The 12,159-nt window shown below is 53.2% G+C and overlaps 1 protein-coding gene across 1 annotated transcript in view; it reads left to right on the top strand.

Annotated features, from left to right (window-relative positions):
• Positions 1-12,159, top strand: part of SPMAP2 (sperm microtubule associated protein 2) — a gene marked incomplete at both ends in the record, with an annotated part of 29,590 nt that overhangs the window by 13,971 nt on the left and 3,460 nt on the right. The window contains 8 exon segments of the mRNA XM_082836484.1: positions 1,179-1,387; positions 2,264-2,380; positions 2,504-2,531; positions 2,535-2,575; positions 3,076-3,137; positions 3,755-3,824; positions 5,349-5,466; positions 7,905-8,064. Coding sequence (XP_082692610.1) covers positions 1,179-1,387; positions 2,264-2,380; positions 2,504-2,531; positions 2,535-2,575; positions 3,076-3,137; positions 3,755-3,824; positions 5,349-5,466; positions 7,905-8,064 — 805 coding nt within the window.

Below are 12,159 nucleotides of genomic sequence, written 5' to 3'. Positions count from 1 at the left end.
TTGTCTCAGGGCTCTGACCTTTAAGAGCCCATTCATAGGGAGATAAAAAGTGCAGGACAGAGAATAACATTTGTCTTGCTGGAGGTTTACAGGAACATCATGACCAGCTTCAAGAACAAAGGATTCCAGCACCACAAAGCCTGCAACAACCTACCACGCCCCTCCCACACCTTGCCTTCAAAAAGGCTTTGCTGAAACCCTTCGGGAAGTTCAGCGTTTTGGAGGCACTAGCACCCGTCTCCTTGCTCGGCCCTCTGTGAAACCTTTCTCTGCTCCAAACTCTGATGTGACGGTTTGCTTGGCCTCCCTGTGCGTCGGCCACACGGACTTGTGTCTGGTAGCAAGATGACTGCCTGTGCTCTAGACATCACACACAGTCCCAGCAATAACCAAGAAGAAGACACAGGGTCTCTTCTTCCTGTCTCGAGAGAGGACACCATCCCTCAAAGCCCCTGCAGACCTCCTCTCAGGTCCCATTCCTGAGCCAGTCCCGGGGCAGAGGTGGGACCCCTGGTGAACTGTCACACCCAGCACTGACTCCCCCATGTGAACACAAACAAGTCCTTTACTAAGAAGAAACGTAGGGTGGAGCTGGGTGTGTGCCCCAGCACCGAGCCCTGTTCTCAGGGTAACTGCTCACTCAGCAGCCCTTCCCCGAGAGCCCTCCCAGGCCCCGGGACACCAGTGAATGGGGCACTCACGGCCCCTGGCCTGGGAAGGCGACTTGCTCCAAGGCTGTGCCAAACACCATGGAGAAGTCAAATCAGTGCCGAGATGCAGGGAGACCCAGGAATGGGGCTGCCTTCCCGAGGAGGAGCCCCCAGGATGTGTGCGGGCAGAGGCACGGACAAGTGCAAAGGCCCTGAGGTAGGTTCATGTTTAGGGAGCAGGAAAGCAGAGCGGCAGGAGGGGAGCGGGCAGGCTGAGGTTGGAGGGGTGGGCGGGCCCACGAGGGGTGCCCACCGCCTCAGATGCGTGGGCATGGAATGTAGGCTGAGAATGTGGGCGGGCCGTGCTCCTGTTGCCAGGTGACCACAGACAACAAGAGCAAAGCTGCAGGGCTGGGAAGGGCCCAGCACATGGGGGACCACCAGTAAAGCTCGCTCTACAGCCACTGCATGTCAGAGGCCAAGGACCAGCCAGAAAGGGGGCAGGATGACGGCACCCTGGGCCTCCAGGGCCCCACGTATGAGAACCGAGGGTCCAGGGACCCCAAATACCGGGGTCTGGACGATGGGGACCTGGGATTGGAAGACCAAGAGGAGGAAACTCCCCCTGAGGAGGTGACTGGGGAAGAATTCGTGGACGCCCAGAACCCGGAGGAGGCCCTCGCGGAGCTGGAGAGGGTTCTGGAGAAAGACGCGGAGGAGGGCGTGCCTGAGATGAGGTGGGCAGGAGAAGCGGGCGCCCAGGCTGGGGTGGGCGGGGGTGGCCCTGGGCGTGGCTGCACTGGCCTGGGTGCTCACTCTAGGGGTGAAGTTGTCAGCACCTTGCTGCTCTGAGGAGGAAGGCGGCAAACGGCCCCTGTCCAGGTGGCAGGGGAGTCGTCGTGGAAAACCCTACGCAAACGCCAGCTTTGGAGGTGGCAGAGTTGAGAGGTCGTGAGCCCTCCATCCGACAGAAAGAAAAAGAAATGGGGGAGCGTCTCCCAACCCCCAAAGCTGAAACCATTGCAAGTACCATACATTGCCAGAAACGCTTTCGGTGGCCGGGAGGACACCCGGAAAACCGCGGGTGCTCCCTCTAGGGAGGGACCCCGTGCCCTAGTGTGTGCATGGGTTCCTCGGCTGGAACCCCTCGCCTCCTGGTCCTGGGTAAGCACGCGTCCCCTCAGGCACTGCAGAGGGGCCTTTGCCCTCCCGGCACAGTGACGGAGCTCGTGTGATGAGCGCACAGGGTGCTGTGTGATGTGGCCGGTGGGGCAGGGGATGTGTGCCGCGTAGAGGGCGGCGCTGCGCATAGGCGGGGCTCGGGGAGGGGTCCAAGCCGGGACAGGAGACTGGATGTCTTGGTGCTCTGGGGGCTTCCTGGGGGCACTGTCCATGGCTCAGCATCCCCTCTGTGGCCCTGCAGGCGGGAGCAGGTCTCTGTTACATTTCACAAAGGAGGGAACCGAGGGCACTGGCTGGTGGCAAAGCTAGGATTTCAGATCAGGTCTTCATGGTGCCAGGGCTCTCCTCCAGAGGGCGGGGCGAGAGCACAAGGATGGTTCTACCCCGCCGGGGGAGCAAGGGCTCTGGCCTCAGCGTCCACCTTCCCTCAGCCGGCTGTCCACCTCCCAGAGGACCCCTGGCACCTCCGTGGGCTGGGAGAGGAGGAAGAAGAGGCGGCTGTTGGAGTTGGTGAAACCCAAGACCAACTGGCAAGTCTTGAAAGACAGGTGAGGTGTTGGGCGGCCTGGATGGGGGGGTCTGAGAGGGGCACGGTGCCCTCGGCAGCCTCTGGGTACCGGCCGAACCAGCGGGTCCCTGCGCAGAGGCGGGCGGGGCCCTGTCTCTCGCAGGATGGGGTGCTGCTGCAGGGGCTACGCCTAGATCTCCCCCCACATGAGGAACCTGCAGTTCTGTGTCTACTGGTGAGTCCCGCCCCCCCGCTGCCCACATCGTTGGGAAGGGGGGCCTTCACCGGAACCACCCTTCCTCTCCTGGGATAGGGCTGGGGGAAGGACTCTGCACTGGGGGCCCCGCCCCAGGATTCCCAGCTCTACCTGGAGCTCTGGACCCAGCCCCCGGCTTGAGATGGGTCTGCTCCTAGACACCTGGCCGCTTCTCAGTTGCGCCTGTTTTTTTCCAGCTCCCTCCTTCTCTGAGCACCAGCGTTGCTCAGAATAACCTACACTCTCTGTGCTTCTAAGACTTTTCTCCCGCGTCCGTGTGTCCCTCTCTGACCTGCCTCTGCTGCCCATCTACTTACTCTCTCCTTTCTTCCCCCTGGAAGCTCTCCCTCCCTCGCCCTCCAGCTGCCCCTCTCCCCGCTGTCTGTGTTATGGGGTGCCCTGAGTTCTGCTGCTGAATGGGGCGCAGACCGCTGGGACCCTGGCTTCCCTCACGCTGAGCCCCACTGGGTGTGTTCCAGGCCATCTGTGTACTGGACAGAGAGGTTTCTTGAGGATACCACCCTCACCATCACGGTGCCCAGTAGGTTGACCTCCCTAACCCTAACTCTAACCCTAACTCCTTCTCTGCGGCGGGGGGGCATCAGGGGGAGGGGGGCTGGCCAGGCGCCTGCGGCCGGGTCACCCCCATCTCACCGTGACCTGCACCTGGCTCTGTTTGGGGAGACCGAGGGGCCTCCCAGCCCAACCCTCCCAGGGGTCCCTGCGGGACTGCCCCTCCCCCATCTCCCAGGAGCGCCTCCACCCCCAGTCTTCCAGGGGTCTCCTCTCTGGAGTCTGTCCCCAAGCTGGAGGCTGGTCCTGGTGGGGGAGGGGTGGGGGGCAAGCTCTCCAGGGGAAATCACAGTTTGCATTTCAGTCAAAGTGGGGTCAGTACTAGAAAACTCATTTCTGGAGAGCCGCTCAGGGCGAGTTCTCTCTTGGGTTTAGAATCCCCTGCAGTGAGCACGGAGGCCCCTGGAGCCCAGGCCCGTCCTGCAGAGGAGCCTGAGCCCCCGTTCCCCCCGACCCCTGTGTGCCCCGCGGTCCCCTGGTGAGGGTGTCTGCTGTGAGCTGTCCCTTGTGTGAAGCTGGATTCAGGAGGAGGGAAGCCCTCGGGGAGGGGCAGGTTTCCAGGGAGCTGTTTCCCCTTTTGTGCAGAGGTGTCCCGCCGGTTGGCGGAGCTGGCCCGACCTAAGAGGTTCTACTCAGAGTATTACAACAACAACAGGTAGGGGGCGGCCGGGCAGGGACCCCTTTTCCTCGGGGCTTGCAGGGGAGGGTCCAGGTCCTGGGACCAGGAGACCCATTCACGCCGGCCAGGCAGTGAGCCTTTGAAGCTCAGCTACCCAGACAGGACGCAGGAGGCTCTCAGGGCTGCAGGGCAGGTGCTGGTGTCGCTCTGGGCAGCTGGCGGTTGTGAGACTGATGGTTTTAGGCGCCTGCCTCCTGGCACGATTCTGTCTCAGTTCTTGCGCCTTCCGCCCTGCTGATGTGGGATCTGGTGCTATTAGACACAGACTGGTTTCCTATCTCACGCATGTGTGGAAAGGAAAACATGCCCGAGAGCCCCACTCACCCATGTTGACAGGCTCCAGCCACCGTTTCTGTGGCCGTCATTGTGACCACAGCTTCTCACCTTAATGCTGGTTGGAGCGTAATCTGGAGGCACTTCTGTGTGACCTGTAATCTGGGGTGGCCTCTGTGATCTGTAATCTGGAATGACCTCTGTGTGATCTGTAATCTGGAATGACCTCTGTGTGACCTGTAATCTGGGGTGGCCTCTGTGATCTGTAATCTGGAATGACCTCTGTGTGACCTGTAATCTGGGGTGACCTCTGTGTGACCTGTAATCTGGGGTGGCCTCTGTGATCTGTAATCTGGAATGACCTCTGTGTGACCTGTAATCTGGGGTGGCCTCTGTGATCTGTAATCTGGAATGACCTCTGTGTGACCTGTAATCTGGGGTGGCCTCTGTGATCTGTAATCTGGAATGACCTCTGTGTGACCTGTAATCTGGGGTGACCTCTGTGATCTGTAATCTGGGGTGGCCTCTGTGATCTGTAATCTGCAGGGTGACCTCTGTGTGATCTGTAATCTGGGGTGACCTCTGTGTGATCTGTAATCTGGGGTGACCTCTGTGCGGCCTGTAATCTGGGGGGTGACTTCTGTGATCTGTAATCTGGGGTGACCTCTGTGTGATCTGTAATCTGGGGTGACCTCTGTGTGATCTGTAATCTGGGGTGGCCTCTGTGCGGCCTGTAATCTGGGGTGACCTCTGTGTAAACCGCCTCATGGAGCACAGCCAGTCATGGATGGCCCCGGGCCTTCTGGTCGGGCTGACAGCATTTATCCACTGCATTCCAGCCTCAGAGATGTGAAAATAAGAGTCTGCCTTGGCTCAGTGAAATACGGCTGTTTCTGGGGCGGAGGCGGAGCCGAGACCCGATTTTAGGAGGTGGGGTGGTGGCAGGGCTGACTTTCATCCCTTCGATCCACCTCCTGACCCCAGCCTGATGGTGGGAGTAGGGGAGACGGCTGGGAGGGGACTACCAGGGAGAGGGTCGCTCCATCCTTGAGAATAGGGGGCTCTGTTAGGGATTCTTTTAGGAACCCCTCTTGGAGGTATTTTGAAAACCCTGCACTGCACCAGGCTCTCCCTGAGCCCCAGAGTCAGAGAGGAATCGTATATACACAAGCACACAGACATGGCCCCGGGCGGTGGGTTAGGGTCTCAGGCCTGACTCTCCCTTAGGACCAGCCCCATCTGGCCCATTCCCCGGTCCACCTTGGAGTACCAAGCGTCCGACCGCCTGCGGGAACTTGCCACCCCGAAGGTCCGGAGTAACATCTGGAGTATACACATGTCTGAGGTGGGTGCCCTTCTCCCCCTGGAGCTCCCCAGCTCCCCGCCGGGGGCTCAGCGGCTCCGGAAGGACAAGAGGCAACAGACGTGTGACTGCTTCCCTGAACCATCGGGAGTCACCGGGCTTTGTTCAAGAAAAGGCGTTACTTTCCTGCCCCGGGCCTTGAAGGCAGTGCAGGGACCACCCTCCGCTGCCTGTCAGCTCGGAGGGGAGCCGGAGCAGGGCGGCCGGACAACGGCGGTTCAGAGGTGACAGCAGAGTTCAGTCCATTCTCAATCTGGTCCTTTGCGCTCCTCCAGTTGAGGCTCCCGCCCCGGCTCAGGCCCGACTCCGCCCCGGCGGCCCGCAGCTACCCTCCGGCACCTGCGCGCCGCCCCGCCCTGGGCCAGCAGCACAGAGTCCCGCTCCCCTGGGAGGGGCCGCCGTGGGGGCGTCTCGCACCCACCGAAGGACACGTGCTTGTTTCTGGGTTTTGGTTCCCGCACACACGGCTGCCGTGAGAATCTGGGTTTCTGTGGGATACGTTGCCGTATCTCCAGGGTCAACACCCAGAAGTGGGGTCCTGGCCAGGAGGCCTGTCCGACTTTATCAGAGACTGACCACCTGCTCCCACAGTGGCCGCCCCGTCTGGCACCGTGTGTCCATTTGCTGGTTTGTCCGTTTATTCCTTTACGGCCGGCCGCCCCGTCAGGTGTGCGGTGGGACGGCCTTGTGGTTTAATGTGCGTTGGATCCGTGTCTTTTCATGTGGTTGTTTGACAGAACCCCAACTTGGACACTTTTACAACTAAATGCAGACAACACACTGCTTCTCCCAGAAACTCTTCGTGTGGATTTCTAACAGGCGAGGGTAGTTTAAAACCCCTAACAACAAAGATCCCACTGAAAGAATTTAACAATAATACCTTAGTGTCCAAATACCCAGTCCATGTTCCGTTTCCCCAGTTGTCTCAAAAAAAGGCTTCAGGGCTTCCCTGGTGGCGCAGTGGTTGGGAGTCCGCCTGCCGTTGCAGGGGACACGGGTTCGTGCCCCGGTCTGGGAAGATCCCACATGCCGCGGAGCGGCTGGGCCCGTGAGCCATGGCCGCTGAGCCTGTGCGTCCGGAGCCTGTGCTCCACAACGGGAGAGGCCACAACAGTGAGAGGCCCGCGTACCGCAAAAAAAAAAAAAAAAAGCTTCAGCAGTCAGTTTGGTTGGATCGGCATCCAGGGGAGGGTCTGGCCCCACCTCTTACCTGGAGACGTACCTGCTGTTTTCCCGGACCATGCCTTGCCTTTGCCAGTTTAGCCTTCGAGTCCTTCTGTGCTCCAACACCCTCTGTGGCTCCCCAGTGCCCCGTGAAAACCAGCAGGATGGGGCCTTCTCCATCCCTACTACCCCATGTGCCCCCTGTTGGACTAAATGCAGGTCCCTCAACAAGCCCCTGGGCTTTGGCATGTGCAGCTGGGCATGTTCCTGCCCAGGCTGGTGGGGCCCCCATCCGACACCCCTTCTTCCTCCTTCCCAGCCCCTTTCATATGTGCTCTGGATGGGCTGTCATCCTTCCCTTAAACGTGAGCTCCCTGAGGACATGTGTCCGTGTCTGCTGTGGCCTTACTGCAGAGCTGGCCTTGCCCCGAGCAGGGCACGAAGCAGTCGTCGATATTCTTCGAATGCATGGATAAGTGACTGTTTCCCTGCCTGTCACCCCTGCAGACGGGGGGCCCCTTGAGGACAGGACCGCAGGCTGACTCAACCGCCTCATCTGGTGACCTGAGCTGTGGGGGCCGTCCGGGTGGGCAGAGGAGGAGGGGAAGAAAGGAGAGGGGACAGAGGGGGTGGTTGAGAGGGGCGTGAAATTGTAAGCGCCAGGACGTCTTTGACAAGAGTAGTGTCTGTGATTTCTCAGCAGGACACTTTCAGGAGGAAAGGGACTCATCTTTCAGTCTCCCTAGAGAACATTACAGCCAATCCTCTGCCTCTGGGCAGTCTCCTACCCAAAGTGCACCCAGCAGAGAGCTTTTGTAAAACATTAAATGTTACACACACACCAAGTGCTTGTACAATTCACCCTCCTACCAACCACGTATCGGGATCTCTCTCCTCCCACCTTCCTGCCAGGGCTTGATAACGCCAGACTTTTTCACTTTTGCCAAATTTGTTGGCATGGAGTGATAGTTGGCTGTTTTAATTTACATTTCCCTGGCACACAGAGAGGATTATTGATCCTTTGGGTTTACTTTCCTGCACGATTAACTCAGTTTCCTATTGATTTTTCATGTTATTGATTTAGAGAAGCTCTTTATTTATGATGGCTACTACTAATCCTTTGCTGAACACACTGCAAACTAACTTCTTCCCAGTCAGTCTTTTGTCTTTCAGTGTTGCCTTCAGGGTCTTTCTGAACCAGGGGCCATGAGGAATCATGAGCTGCTTTACTCCTTCCCCTCTAATTCTGTTTCTAGGTGTCCCAAGTGTCCAGGGCAGCCCGGATGGCCACCCCCAGTCTGAGGATCATCCAGCTGGCAAAGCCCAGGGCTCCAGCCGCCCTGCGGGAAGAGTGGGACCCCATGCCAAAACCCAAGCCACACGTGTCAGACTATAACCGTCTCCTTCACCTGGCCAGTAAGCAGGTCCCCGGGGATTCGGCATCTTATGAAGCAGCCTTCCCCACTGGACGCGGGCGGGGGCAGCCAGTCAACTTGGACCTGCTTCTGCCAGATTTGTGCTTCCCTAGCTCCACCTGCACTGCAGACCAGCTGTCCAGATCCCTGTGGGCAGTTCATCTGTGGCCTGCATGGCCTCCCTGGGGGCTGGCAGAGGGAATCGCTCCCTCTGGGTGGGGGGGGGCGGTTTGTGGGTCTCCCAGCACAGCAAGTGGGTGCAGAAGGGAAACTTGGGGTGCAGGGCCAGGGCCAAAAGAACCAAGCTGGGGCACAAGGGCTCTTTACATGGTGTTGGCCTGACTCTCTTCCTGTCCTTTATTTAATTTATTTTTTTATACAGCAGGTTCTTATTAGTCATCCATTTTAGACACATCAGTGTATACATGTCAATCCTGATCGTCCAATTCAGCACACACACACCCCCCGCGGCTTTCCCCTTTGGTGTCCGTACGTTTGTTCTCTACATCTGTGTCTCAACTCCTGCCCTGCAAAACGGTTCATCTGTACCATTTTTCTAGGTTCCACATACCTGCATTAATATACGATATTTGTTTTTCTCTTTCTGACCTACTTCACTCTGTATGACAGTCTCTAGATCCATCCACGTCTCTACAAATGACCCAATTTCATTCCTTTTTATGGCTGAGTAATATTCCATTGTATATATGTACCACAACTTCTTTATCCATTAGTCTGTCGATGGGCATTTAGGTTGCTTCCATGACCTGGCTATTGTAAATAGTGCTGCAGTGAACATCGGGTTGCAGGCATCTTTTTTTTTTTTTTTTTTTTTTGTGGTACGCGGGCCTCTCACTGTTGTGGCCTCTCCCGTTGTGGAGCACAGGCTCCGGACGCGCAAGCTTAGCGGCCCCATGGCTCACGGGCCTAGCCGCTCCGCGGCATGTGGTATCTTCCCGGACCGGGGCACGAACCCGCGTCCCCTGCATCAGCAGGTGGACTCTCCACTGCGACACCAGGGAAGCCCGCGTGCGTCTTTTTTGTGTGTGTGTGTGGTACGCGGGCCTCTCACTGTTGTGGCCTCTCCCGTTGTGGAGCACAGGCTCCAGACACACAGGCTCAGCGGCCATGGCTCACGGGCCCAGCCGCTCCGTGGCATGTGGGATCTTCCCAGACCAGGGCTCGAACCCGTGTCCCCTGCATTGGCAGGCAGATTCTCAACCACTGTGCCACCAGGGAAGTGCCCTGTTGGTATCATCTTTAATTTCTTTCATCAGTGTCTTATAGTTTTCTGCATACAGGTCTTTTGTCTCCCTAGGTAGGTTTATTCCTAGGTATTTTATTCTTTTTGTTGCAATGGTAAATGGGAGTGTTTCCTTAATTTCTCTTTCAGAGTTTTCATCATTAGTGTATAGGAATGCAAGAGATTTCTGTGCATTAATTTTGTATCCTGTAACTTTACCAAATTCATTGATTAGCTCTAGTAGTTTTCTGGTAGCATCTTTAGGATTCTCTAGGTATAGTGTCATGTCATCTGCAAACAGGGAGTTTTACTTCTTTTCCAATTTGTATTCCTTTTATTTCTTTTTCTTCTCTGACTGCCTTGGCTAGGACTTCCAAAACTATGTTGAATAATAGTGGTGAGAGTGGACATCCTTGTCTTGTTCCTGATCTTAGAGGAAATGCTTTTCACCATTGAGAACGATGTTGGCTGTGGGTTTGTCATATATGGCCTTTATTGTGTTGAGGTAGGTTCCCTCTATGCCCACTTTCTGGAGAGTTTTTATCATAAATGGGTGTTGAATTTTGTCAACAGCTTTTTCTCTATCTATTGAGATGATCATATGGTTTTTCTTCTTCAATTTGTTAATGTGGTGTATCACAGTGATTGATTTGCATATATTGAAGAATCCTTGCACCCCTGGGATAAATCCCACTTGATCATGGTGTATGGTCCTTTTAAAGTGTTGTCGGATTCTGTTTGCTTGTATTTTGTTGAGGATTTTTGCATCTATATTCATCAGTGATATTGGTCTGTAATTTTCTTTTTTTGTAGTATCTTTGGTTTTGATATCATGGTGATGGTGGCCTCATAGAATGAGTTTGGGAGTGTTCCTTCCTCTGCAATTTTTTGGAAGAGTTTGAGAAGGATGGGTGTTAGCTCTTCTCTAAATGTTTGATACTCTTCACCTGTGAAGCCATCTGGTCCTGGGCTTTTGTTTGTTGGCAGATTTTTAATCACAGTTTCAATTTCATTCCTTGTGATTGGTCAGTTCATATTTTCTATTTTTTCCTGGTTCAGTCTTGGAAGGTTATACCTTTCTAAGAATTTGTCCATTTCTTCCAGGTTGTCCATTTTATAGGCATAGCGTTGCTTGTAGTAGTCTCTTAGGATGCTTTGTATTTCTGTGGTGTCCGTTGTAACTTCTTTTTCATTTCTAATTTTATTGATTTGAGTCTTCTCCCTCTTTTTCTTGTTGAGTCTGGCTAGTGGTTTATCAATTTTGTTTATCTTCTCAAAGAACCAGCTTTTAGTTTTATTGATCTTTGCTATTGTTTTCTTTGTTTCTATTTCATTTATTTCTGCTCTGATCTTTATGACTTCTTTCCTTCTGCTAACTTTGGGTTTTGTTTGTTCTTCTTTCTCTAGTTCCTTTAGGTTTAAGGTTAGATTGTTTATTTGAGATTTTTCTTGTTTCTTGAGGTAGGCTTCTATAACTATAAACTTCCCTCTTAGAACTGCTTTTGCTGCATTCCATAGGTTTTGGATCATCGTGTTTTCATTGTCATTTGTCTCTAGGTATTTTTTGATTTCCTCTTTGATTTCTTCAGTGATGTCTTGGTTATTTAGTAACGTACTGTTTAGCTTCCATGTGTTTGTGTTTTTTACGTTTTTTTCCCCTGTAATTGATTTCTAATGTCATAGCGTTGTGATCAGAAAAGATGCTTGATATGATTTCAATTTTCTTAAATTTACTGAGGCTTGGTTTGTGACCCAAGATGTGATCTATCCTGGAGAATGTTCCATGTGCACTTGAGAAGAAAGTGTAATCTGCTGTTTTTGGATGGAATGTCCTATAAATATCAATTAAATCTATCTGGTCTATTGTATCATTTAAAGCTTCTGTTTCCTTATTTATTTTCATTTTGGATGATCTGTCCATTGGTGTAAGTGAGGTGTTAAAGTCCCCCACTATTAGTGTGTTACTGTCGATTTCCTCTTTTAGAGCTGTTAGCAGTTGCCTTATGTATTGAGGTGCTCCTATGTTGGGTGCATATATATTTATAATTGTTATATCTTCTTGGATTGATCCCTTGATCATTATGTAGTGTCCTTCCTTGTCTCTTGTAACATTCTTTATTTTAAAGTCTATTTTATCTGATGTGAGTATTGCTACTCCAACTTTCTTTTGATTTCCATTTGCATGGAATATCTTTTTCCATCCCCTTGCTTTCAGTCTGTATGTGTCCCTAGGTCTGAAGTGGGTCTGTTGTAGACGGCATATGTATGGGTTATGTTTTTGTATCTATTCAGCGAGCCTGTGTCTTTTGGTTGGAGCATTTAATCCATTCACGTTTAAGGTAATTATCGATATGTATGTTCCTATGACCATTTTCTTAATTGTTTTGGGTTTGTTTGTGGAGGTCCTTTGCTTCTCTTGTGTTTCCCACTTAGAGAAGTTCCTTTAGCATTTGTTGTAAAGCTGGTTTGGTGGTGCTGGATTCTCTTAGCTTTTGCTTGTCTGTAAAGCTTTTGATTTCTCCATCGAATCTGAATGAGATCCTTGCCAGGTAGAGTAATCTTGGTTGTAGGTTCTTCCCTTTCATCACTTTAAGTATATCATGCCACTCCCTCTGTCTTGTAGAGTTTCTGCTGAGAAATGAGCTGTTAACCTTATGGGAGTTCCCTTGTATGTTATTTGTCATTTTTCCCTTGCTGCCTTCAATAATTTTTCTGTGTCTTTAATTTTTGCCAATTTGATTACTATGTGTCTCGGTGTGTTTCTCCTTGGCTTTCTCCTGTATCGGACTCGCTGCACTTCCTGGACTTGGGTGGCTATTTCCTTTCCCATGTTAGGGAAGTTTTCGACTATAA

Source organism: Leucopleurus acutus, assembly GCF_964270905.1.
Source record: "Leucopleurus acutus genome assembly, chromosome: 3".
NCBI classification, from domain to species: Eukaryota; Metazoa; Chordata; class Mammalia; order Artiodactyla; family Delphinidae; genus Leucopleurus; species Leucopleurus acutus.
The sequence above is the reverse complement of the archived record's forward strand: the minus strand, read 5'-3'. Positions and strand labels throughout refer to the sequence as shown.